This window comes from Pempheris klunzingeri, chromosome 1 (genome assembly GCF_042242105.1).
Source record: "Pempheris klunzingeri isolate RE-2024b chromosome 1, fPemKlu1.hap1, whole genome shotgun sequence".
NCBI classification, from domain to species: Eukaryota; Metazoa; Chordata; class Actinopteri; order Acropomatiformes; family Pempheridae; genus Pempheris; species Pempheris klunzingeri.
This window is the reverse complement of record NC_092012.1, coordinates 9,600,489-9,611,286: the sequence shown is the minus strand read 5'-3', so window position 1 is coordinate 9,611,286 and position 10,798 is coordinate 9,600,489. Positions and strand designations below refer to the sequence as shown.

General features: G+C 43.5%; 1 protein-coding gene across 1 annotated transcript; it reads left to right on the top strand.

Annotated features, from left to right (window-relative positions):
- The first annotated feature begins 409 nt into the window (after window positions 1-409).
- On the top strand, window positions 410-10,067 carry marchf7 (membrane-associated ring finger (C3HC4) 7). Its single transcript, XM_070829247.1, has 11 exons — window positions 410-516; window positions 2,707-2,899; window positions 4,223-4,369; window positions 4,461-4,632; window positions 6,020-6,208; window positions 6,317-7,517; window positions 7,921-8,090; window positions 8,198-8,301; window positions 8,884-8,988; window positions 9,319-9,367; window positions 9,549-10,067. The coding sequence occupies exons 2-11, from the start codon at window positions 2,717-2,719 to the stop codon at window positions 9,632-9,634; spliced, it is 2,406 nt and encodes an 801-aa protein (XP_070685348.1). The 5' UTR covers window positions 410-516; window positions 2,707-2,716; the 3' UTR covers window positions 9,635-10,067.
- The last annotated feature ends 731 nt before the right edge of the window (window positions 10,068-10,798 follow it).

Genomic DNA, 10,798 nt, shown 5'->3' with positions numbered 1-10,798 from the left:
TGGAAGCATCACATGCAATAGACCTCTGTGAGGCACCCTGACAAAGTGGAGGACCAGTGATCTCATGTCAGGTCAGGTGTGCTCAGGTTAGTCCAGAGCCAAAACTGCACTGGAGGATTTGCACTTTTATAACATAACATGTAATGTAGCAACATTGGAGTTGTTGAGGGAATTTATCCCCAGACATGAAAATATGACTGACTCTCTCATCTCACCCACCTGGTGCCGCTGTTTGACTGAGTCTGATCATCTTTGAGGCGTCAAAGTCTGTACGAGGCTTCATTTTATCAGTGCAATAAACGTGCCACTTCTTATCAGGGCATTGCATTAAACTTCTACTCACATAAACGTGGGTGGCACATGTGCACGGGGGCCGATAACCCACCTGAAGGCAGTCCACCAGACCAGACCACTCCCTCCTGACTGTGGTACATCAGCTGATCCTCTGTGTCAACGCCAGTCAACACGGCCGCCATCGCTCCTGTTGTGCTTAAGCTAGGAAGATAGAAATCAAAGGTGAGGATGTTTGCTGGCAGCGCTGCGAGTTGTGTATTTTGTCTCTGTGCGTCGCTGCTTGGTGCTAAAACTGCTTGTCTCACACTAGCATCTGTTGAGGTTTAATTTAGCACCACTGGTTAGCTAATGTAAATATTTAGGACTTGTTATTATAGCGTGCAAATGGAAGGCTACCCAGCTAGCCTGTAGCTAACAACTAGCTTGTAGCTAACAGCTCTGCCGACAAACAACATCTGAATTAATGTTATGTGAACGACCACTCACTCATTAATAACGACAGACGGTCTGCAAATGCTAAACACGCTAAATTATGTGTTTTTTTCCCCTCTTGGCAACGTTGTCTTTTATATGACCGAGCATTAATATCAATGTTACTTGTGTCACATTAAATCTTTGGCACAAACAAGGTGAAGTTTCGACCAGGAAGCATTAGCGGAAACAAGGCTAAGACGATGCTAATGCTAATTCTCACGTTTTATACGTTATCAAACGCCCGACGGTCAGTTAGTCATATCAGTTAGCGTTAACTGGTGTTTGACCTGTGGTTTGGAGGTGAGGAGACTGATCGTGAATTATCAATCAGCAAAAGCATTAAAAGTCATGAAGACGAAGCAGAGAAGGTCGAAAACACAAGAAGCTGCCAAGTTGAAAAGTCCCTGACTTATTTATTTAAATGAGGCGGTAATTTGCTACCATTAATGGTTAGTGGTACCGATGCATCAGCATTTGCTGAGTTTGGATGCAGGCCTAGCGATCACTTACTGGTGGTTTTAATGAGTAAAACCTAGTTAAAACTATTGCAACCTAACAAACAAACAGCTCTGCAATGAATCCCACCCTAATGAGAGCCATAATGATCATTTTAATTGGACGCTGTTTCATGGTGATTCAGCTTTATGGTCGTTATGGAGGCTGTGGTTTGTGATGTTGTTGAACTGCGTCGCCCTCATTAACCTAAATAAGTCGGACAAAACATTAAAAATATGTTTTGTTTTCAGTATAAGGCAACACAGTTCGACTGCACTGCAAACCGTAGCCTCCACAGTGATCATAAAACTGAAGCAAAGCCTCTCTGAAACAGCTGCAACACAAACTGAGCATTATAAACTCTGAAGGTAGGATTAATTTCAAAGTCTTTGTTTATTAGGCTGCATTAGTTTTAGATAGCTGTGCCTTTTTACAAACTGGTAACTCAGTTTATATCCCAGCAGATGTGAGACCTGCTGCTTGTTACATAGCATTACATACATCAATTAGGAGGTAATCACACCGACATGAGGCTTTAAACATAATATGCAACATTTTTAGTGTATTTCTTACATTTTGTTGTCTTTTTTTTTTAACAGACTGACTTGTAGATTACTCCCTTTTAACTACTTTGTGTAGTGTTTAATAATAATAATAATAATAATAATAATAAAAGCAATAACAATAATGATAAAGCATTTGCATTTTCCTAAATATGGTGTGGTTAATAGGTTTACATGCCGTGCTGTGGTTTAAAATGTTATCTGGTCCTGTCTGCTGTGCCTTTCGGTCTGACAGGTTGCTGGCTCGCTGAGCTATCTTTAACTGCAGGTGCTATAGCTTATGTCCATGGATCCATATAACTACCAGGGAGTAACTCAAACTGTGCCTACTCATGTCAGAAACTCTCTACTCTTCCTTTCAGGTCCACCAGGCTTTTGAGTTAATACATCAATAGCACTCAAGGGTACTTGGATACAAATTTGAAATTTTTTCACAGTCATCATTGTGAGCTCTTTAGTAATTCAGCTTAATAATAAATGATCTGAAGTGTTTCGTAACTGTTGTAGAGCACCTTGTTTGCTTAGACGCAGCTCAGAGTGTCACTGCTCGCTCCGTGGTGTCTCCAAGTGTCATATTCATGTGACAGAGTTCATAGTTCCAAAGATAGGCACCGTGACTTTGATACCAAGTCCAGGAAGCAGCATGGTGGCAGGTTTTAGTGTTTACAGACACACTGTCATGTGCGCGTCATCAACAAATCAGACGTGCCCGCACACCGCCCCACCAAGCCTTGTTACTTATTAGACTGACGGGCCCTTTAAAACTCAGCACTGCAAGGTGGAACCTTCATGACCTGTCTTGTGCAAGTTCTTCCTGTTTTGGACATTTCAACGATCTTCCACTAATATCTTTGGATTTCTCATCTTCATATCACAACAGGAAATTAGTGATGGACTCCAGGTCTCGCAGACTTCCTTTTTGTCTGTCCAGCTCAACGTCGTCCTTCACATCCAGCCCAGCGGTCTCCTCCTCATCACTGAGCTCCAGTCGGCTGCACAGTAGGGAGACGGTGCTGAATAATGACCGCTTCCCGAGGGCATCTACAGCTTACAAGGCAGACCTGGACCAACAGGTAGGCTTACGGCACAACCTTCAGGCTTTATTGCACAGAAATGGCTAAAGACGAGGAACCATACGCAGCATTGCTGTCTTCTATACAGTGCATACACCCCCTTTATAAATTTCCCTACAGCAGATATAATTCAAATAGACTACACCACAGCCTTGGTTTACTGTGTCAGTCTTGTCATCAGTCCTGCTTGTCAAGATTTGTTTTTGCTGTGTTTGTCTTTTAGGTGTAATTGTAGATGAACACCAGCTTCAAGCAATTCAGCCTGGTATGCAAAGGCCATGTAGGGAAACAGTGTCAACACAAATAGTGTTAGTTTAAGTTAGATAAAAACAGTTAAGTGCAACAATAACATGAACTCCACTTCATGGGCCCGAGTCCACGTCCTCGTACTGTATCTGTGTTGCTATTCCTCTTGGGGCTTTACTCATCTGCCTTTCTAGTGTAGTCCAGGGAGAGGTCAATCACATAAGCTCGTTTCTTGCAGGTTCCCTTGGGAGCATGGTACAGTAGCTAGTTACGTGAATCAGTGGGGCAACAGCAGACACTTTGGAGGTCTTTTTATAGGGCAGCCTAGATTCCTTGGCACACGTTGTGTGTATTTCAGTCCCGCCGCTCGTCAAGGCCCATCTCAAAAGATAGTGTTACTATTTGCCTGGACCCTGACTAGTTCTTGTTCTTTCCAGAAGAGTCCAAACGAGATGCAGAAGCCTTAAAACACCTTCCATGATATAATTCATGTGTTTGCTGAGATGAGCATCTGTTTAAGTTCTCCTCTCCAAAATGGTGCGAGTTCAGAGATGAATCCGTTTTAGTTTTCTTCCATTGTGAGGCACAATAACACTTGGGGTTTATGTGTTATGTTTACAAGAAAAAAATGTGCAGAAATGTTATGAGTTCAGGCCATTAAAGGTATCATGTGCAGCTTTCTTGTAAACAAATAGTTGCACTCGTGCCAAAACACACCAACCTGTTAACCACATGTCCAAACTCATGAAACATGTCCAAACCAAGTCTTTTGAATATTTTAAAACCTACTGACCGTTAAAAAAACATTAACCTCAGCTTGCAGCCATCTTCTTCCTGTCCCTTTGCTGTCTATTGCTAAGTTTCTTGGCACATTATGGCCACCACTAAAAGTGGTGAAATTGTTGGACTGTATTACATCATAGGCTTGTGCAAAACATCATCAACACATTGCTCCATAGCGCCACTAGTGATTGTCAAATAAAATGCAGGAGAAGTTAACCAATTTTTGTATTACATGTTTGCCCAGGCACGAGTATTAGCTGATGCTACATGTTTTACCTTCTCTCCTTTATGAAGAATTCCCGTCTCCTGAGGTCGACCAGAGACTGCAGCAGCTCTGACAGTCACTCCTCCAGCTGGAAGCTGCCCTCTTCTCTGACATCCTCCAGTCGATCTTATGACCGCCCATGGGCTGAATCCTCTCTCAGCAGCAGGAGCAAACTGGTACTGGAGCTGCACTGTCGCATTTGTTTATAGCCAGCAAAAAACAGCTTGGTCAAATGTTTCTTCTAAAACTTTGCCTTCGTTTTCCCAGACTGATTCTGATGGGAGGTTGGGGATGCGCTCAGTTCTGTTGAAGGCCAGCGACGATGGCGATTCTAAAAGGGCCAAACTGTCTTACAGCAACAGAGGACTATACTCAAGAACCCCCAGCACCTCCGTTACAGGATCCACCTATTCCAGTAATGGGCTTAGCAGTGGCAGAGGTACATAATATGAGAGTTGCGGAGGTCATTAGAAAACTATTGCCTCAATTTTTGAACTTGTTTGCTATTGTTCTGATGTGAGGAGGACATGTGAAGATCTGATATATTGATTCACACTGCAAGCAATTTGTCCAGAGCGCACCCCCACCGCCTGGCTTGAGCTACACATTGTATTATATCCGTAAAAAAAAAAGTCACATGGCTATTCTTTTCACTGTGTTGTTGTCAGTAGAAGCTAATACAAATGGTACAAAATACCAGAAAATCACATTACACTGAGCCTCTATGATCGTTCACCGCAAATGTACAGAAAATATTGGGTGTTTCGTAGTCTGATTTGGCTTCAGCGCAGGTGGTAATGGTAGCAAAACAGTGGCTGGTGCATCTGTGGTAATAAGGGTGGTTAGATAACATTAGCTTGCATTAGTAAAATGTCACCATGACACACTTAAGCAAAACGATGAGTGTTCAGTTAAGGGAAAAGTTTTTGCTTCCATATTGAAGCAGCATATTGAAACCTGGCTCAGAACTTAAGCGATGGACTAATGGTCCCAATATATGGTTGCGACAGTCACACTACCTTGATAAATGTCTTAAATATATACGGTATTCAAAACGATAACATAGCGGCAAACAACTATTAGCTATGTGAAGACATAATGGAGTCACAGTGTCCTGAGCAGAGAATGAAGTTGCACTTCCTCTGTATGAGCTGTAGTCAGAGCTTAGCTGTTGTTTGTTTTGTTAGTGCTCGTGAGAGTTCGAAGCATTTTAATAACGATTCAGGAACATCCCATTATCTCACTTTACTCTTCTAAACATTATCAGAAAGATAACGTAAGCTTTGTCAGTTGAGTCACTTTGCTACGTAACTGCTACACCTGTTAAACCACGGTTATTGGGTGTTAAATTAATCTCTATGCAACAACTACTTTGTGTGGTTTTACCTTGGTGATGCATACATTTCCACTGAGTAAACACTCGTTACAGCTGGGCTAAGTTCAAACTTGGAACCACATCCAGATGTTAAAATGTATTGTATCTTGGCAGCACAATGTTGAGTGAAAGCCTATGTGCAAGGCCTCAGTCAGCAGTAGACTTAGTTGCCATTCATCATAATTTCAACTAACTGTCACTGACTATAAAGATACTTACTACAGGAATGCCTGGACCCACATGAAATTCAGCCGAAAAATATTTTCTCAGCCTGTTTGATATGTTAAAAAATGTTTTGCTTGCCACAATAGGAGTGAAATGTCTCTTAACGTACAGAGAACTGAATTGAGATGTCAAGTAAAATTCTGATAAATCACATCAATATTAAGCTGATTTGGAAAATGCACCCGACAAACCTCAAAAACAGTTTGTCCGCTCTTTTCCTGTACAGGTGAGAAATACAATGACTCGTTTGATTCATCGTGGAGGTCGTGCCATTCACTCGCATCGTCGTCATCATCGTCATCTTCCTCCTCTAAGCCGCTGTTGTCCAGGAGAGAGCTAGAGACAAAGAACGAGCCCAGTCTCCCAGGTTTGGGAGAAAGAAGGACCTGGACGCCTGGATTGGCTTCCTCACTGTGTAGGCACATTTAGTGTTAACCAACACACTGTTTGCACAGCCTGTCTAACTGCAACGTTACACATGAGCCACTCTCACACAAACTGCTCTCATCTCCCATCATTTCAGATCAGACAAACAGGGTGACTTCTACATATGCACAGGGGGCTCGGCCCAAAGAGACTGCCTACTCTCCCTCCTGGTCTCCCTCATCTTCCTCAACCTCCTCCTATGCCACTAGAGAGAGCTCCCTAAATCGCCACATCTCCTCTTCCTCCACACATCGATCTTCTCCTCTGGTGCGTGACTTCAGCAACAGAACCACGACCCGTTTCTCGAACGGCTCGTCCCCCCTCCACTCCACATCTCGGGAACAAACGGGGAACTCTGAATCCTCCTCCAGTATCTCCTCCTCTTACTCCTCCCGCACCCACTGGTACACCGCTCCCCCAGTGAGACCAGAGGCAACGCTCCCTCCAAGGCCGGCCCCTGACGGTGGCGAGTCAGAGGGCCGCAGCTCCACGCGACGCCTTCTGTCCCGTCTCTTTTCGCGGCGCTCCAGCCAGGACTCCTCCAGTGGATCCTCCAGCGTTCGCTCCCTTGATGATGACAGTCCATCAACTGGTGGAGACTCTGTGGACAGTGACGATGGAGCCAGGATGTCTGGTGTGGAGTCCGACACCGGAGCGTCAGAGGCGACCCTGGGTAGCATCAGGAATCGTAGAGCAGACCTCGCCCCAATCCAGGAGAACAACAGCGACGGCTATCGCAGTGGCCTGGCTCAGTCCAGAATGGCTTCATCGTGGAGGGAGCCGGGCGTTGGCAGTAGCAGTAACACCACCAGCGGAGGAGGCAGCGGCTCCTCCTGGCTGTCCTCCTCCCTCCGTGGCCACTGCCCTCCCCTCCTTGCTCGCCTCAGGAGACACGCAAGGGACGAGAGGGCAAACTCGGCTGCGGGCTTGGAAGAGGGCTACTGCCGTCCGCAGCACTTACTGAGAAGGTGGGATAACCTCGAGCATAAAGCGTCACAGGACGACGACGACGACGACGAGGAGGAGGACGAAGAGGACGAGGACAAGGAGGAGACAGAGGAAGGAGCAGTTGGTTTAGAGGCCTTTGGCGCAGGCCGTCCATGCAGACTTGAGGATGAAACGTTACCCAACCTCGAAGATGCTTCCGTTGAATTTTCACCACGCCGCAGAGTGGGCTTATTCGAAAACCTTTCAGCTTCCGTGGGTCCGTTGGGCGGCGTTGAGAGCCAGCTGGATGTCCAGGCAGATAAGCCCATTTCCAGTAGGGATCAAGAGAAGCTGCGCAAGATCAAGGAGAAGTAGGGAATTTTAATTTTTCACACAACATGCATTTCTTATAGAAAAATGGTGAATATGGCCAACATGCTTGTTTGCTATCTCATGGATAGGATGAATATTAATTTAGTATCTGAAATATGGTGATACTGCTGGTCCAAGATGATTAATCCAGCCCAGTGTGTTGTTGGCCCTGCTAGCATGTTAGCTATTTTATTTATGTTGGATTTCCCTCTTTTAACAGGTAATAAGACATTCTGGGGTTGTTGCTGTTCCAGTTTAGCCCACTTTATCATTAACTGCTAATTCAGAATTTAAACAAGTCATTTTGTAACGTCACTTGTCAGTTTTTACATATGAAACAGGAGGAAAAAAAATTTGGACAGTATCAACAGTAGAAGTAAATCTCTTCCTTTCCTGCTGCAGACTGCTGCTGGAGGATTCTGACGAGGAGGAAGGCGACCTGTGCCGAATCTGCCAGATGGGGGAGGAATCTGCATCCAACCCCCTGATTCAGCCTTGCCGCTGCACAGGCAGTCTGCAATACGTCCACCAGGAATGCATCAAGAGGTGGCTTCGCTCCAAAATCGGTTCAGGTGAATACAAACCTCTTACCTGGCTGCAGCTTTCACTAAAACCATGTCTCGTCAATACAGTCACGTGTTTTGGGGTTTTTTTTTTTTACTTTCTCTTTCTCTATTAGGCACAAACCTTGAGGCCATCACCACATGTGAACTCTGCAAGGAGAAACTGCGTTTGAACATAGACAACTTTGACATTCAGGAGTTATACAGGACACATGTGCAAGTGAGTCACAATTTACTTCTTTGAGTTAAATGAATGGAGGGAAGAAATCAATTAATTTACACTGATTGGATGCTAAGGCTGCTGTTAAATGCTCAAAATGAACAAAAGATATGCGCTCAAACAAAACAGAAATGGAATGGTGGTAGATGCTAAAGATATAGCCAAGCGAGCTGTAGACTACAGGCTAGATGGAGATGTTTTTTTTTTTTTTAAAGTAGGCAAACTCAAATAAATAAGAAATAGATATATTCCTTATGGCTCTATACATGTGCAGCCATATTCTTGCAATGTATTTTTGCATCTAATACGGCCACAGCGTCGCGCCTTAATTCCTGCACAGTGCTGGAGAAGCCACGCTCCAATCAGGGCACAAGGGCTCATGAAAGTGATGAATCGTATACACTGTGGTGTTAGAAGTCGGCAGATCTCCACCCAGCTGAACACCAATGGGAGCTTTTTTTTTTTTTTTTTTTACACCATCATCGAAACACTAAATGAGGAAATATCTTTTGAAGAATGGTGTAATAAAAACTGCAGTTTGCTGAAAGGTCTTTTTTTTTTTTTTTTTTTTTTGCCTCACAGTCAGAATATGATGAGTTCATCAGCAGCGGCCTCTATCTGGTGGTGCTGCTGCATTTCTGTGAGCAGAGGTTCTCTGATGTCCTGGGAGCAGTCGATGCAGCTGGGGTGAGGAGACACACATGCACACACACACACACACACACACACTCAACTGGATTTACCCACATTGCCAGATCAGCACTACAGCTGATCATATTACATTAGTCTTTCTTAACACTGGCTTAAAGAGCCATTTGTATGTTTTTGTTGTCAGACTACATCAGTGTACAGGGCTTCAGTTGCTTTTCCATACTCATGATTGCACATAGCCTTCTTACACATTTACCCACAGATGCTCTAGTTAATTCTGATTTACACACTTTAAAAACACTTAAATGTTGAATTGTGGTAGAATACAAATCTTGAAAAAAGAAACTCCTTCCCTTTCTCACCCAGTTATTCAACCTGGTGAGAATTCTTCACGAACACATGGACAATCTTGAAAGTATGTTGCTCCCTCCTTCTCTCCTTTGCTTTTGGATTTGTTGAAAGCCAGTCCTGAAGCTTTCGTCTGTCATTGTCATGTTTAAAGCTTCCAGCCTGTATGCAACAGATCTTTCTATTGTTTATTTTCATTGTCACATTTATGTGGCTACAAATTTTGACTTAATATCTCTGGCTTGCAGTTCCCCATGGGGACGAGGAGATCCAAGACAACAGACCATCTATTGAGTTTTCAGACCTGGACGACGACCTTGAGGAGGAGTACTGATGAAGTGGTGAAATGAGGGGGTAAACAAAAGTGGGTCAGAGGATCTGAGGTTGCAGGGCTACTCCGTGCCATATGGTAGCTCACCCAGTTTTCACACATGCTTTGACATCGTCCTGTTCATCTGGAACGCAACGGCAGCGAAAACCGCCGGGTGCGCAGAACATGTCTCACCTTTGTTGCAGGTGGCTTTTGCAGATATGCAAACTTGAAATGAACCAGTGCGTAAAAAAAACTTTGGTTTACACCACCGTATTTCTGTTTTTACGAGAGTGCACTTTATTCAATTCTAATAAAATAAAAATGCAAGTCTTTTTAACTGTTATACCACAAGTGCTTTAATGTTTAAATGAAAAGGTAGAAACTGAAGTGGTATAGAAGGACAGCAGTGACAAGAGTCGATTTGGGAGAGAATATTAAAAAGTGGTGATTATTCCTTTTGTTGTCTATATTCTTCTGAGTTTCCCCACTGAGAATGTTTAAAAAAAAAAAAAAAAAAGAAAGAAATTACCCCATCAATGTGTTCTCTCCATCTTTGTGTTTGAAATGCTTTATGTATGTACAAATCTAGTTCACGCTTCCAGTTTTGGGAATAAAGATTGAATGCAAACAGCTTTTTCTGTTAGGTCGTCTTTACAATTATACATTGATTTACTATTATCTAATTACATAGCAGTAAGAACCTCCTTGATAACCATGTTGTTTGCAAAGTCCCTGCTTTCACTTAGGATGGATTTTCCCTTTTTCTTTTTAAGTATAAAAAGGTGAAAAATGAAAGGGAAAAATAAGCATAAAGTGACTTAGTAAGGTCTACTGCAAGGACGAACACCATTTTACCGAAAGATATTCCCTCATTTGGCTGAGACGTCGGTCCAAAATCTTTAGTTCCTCAATTAAGTTCAGATCTGGTGACTGCGAAGACCAACCAGAGTGTGTGATTCACATCATCTTCATTCTCGTTAAACCATTCAGCTTCCCCTCGTGCTCTGTGAGTGGGGTCACTGTCACCTTAGAAGAGATCACTTCCCCCACATCAGGATAGAAATGTTTCACCATAAAGGTGATCACTCAGACCAACTTTTGTATTGATTTGCTTAACTCGAGGACAAGTGAACTCGAACTAGCAAAATCCACAGCATGACAGATCCACTGGATCCTCTCACTGAA

Bases quoted from the DNA above. Each gene is read 5' to 3' on its own strand.
- marchf7 (XM_070829247.1), top strand. From the start codon at position 2,717: ATGGACTCCAGGTCTCGCAGACTTCCTTTTTGTCTGTCCAGCTCAACG. The intron at 6,209-6,316 runs GTAGGCACATTT...CCATCATTTCAG, and splicing joins TGGATTGGCTTCCTCACTGT to ATCAGACAAACAGGGTGACT. The intron at 8,091-8,197 runs GTGAATACAAAC...TTTCTCTATTAG, and splicing joins TCGCTCCAAAATCGGTTCAG to GCACAAACCTTGAGGCCATC.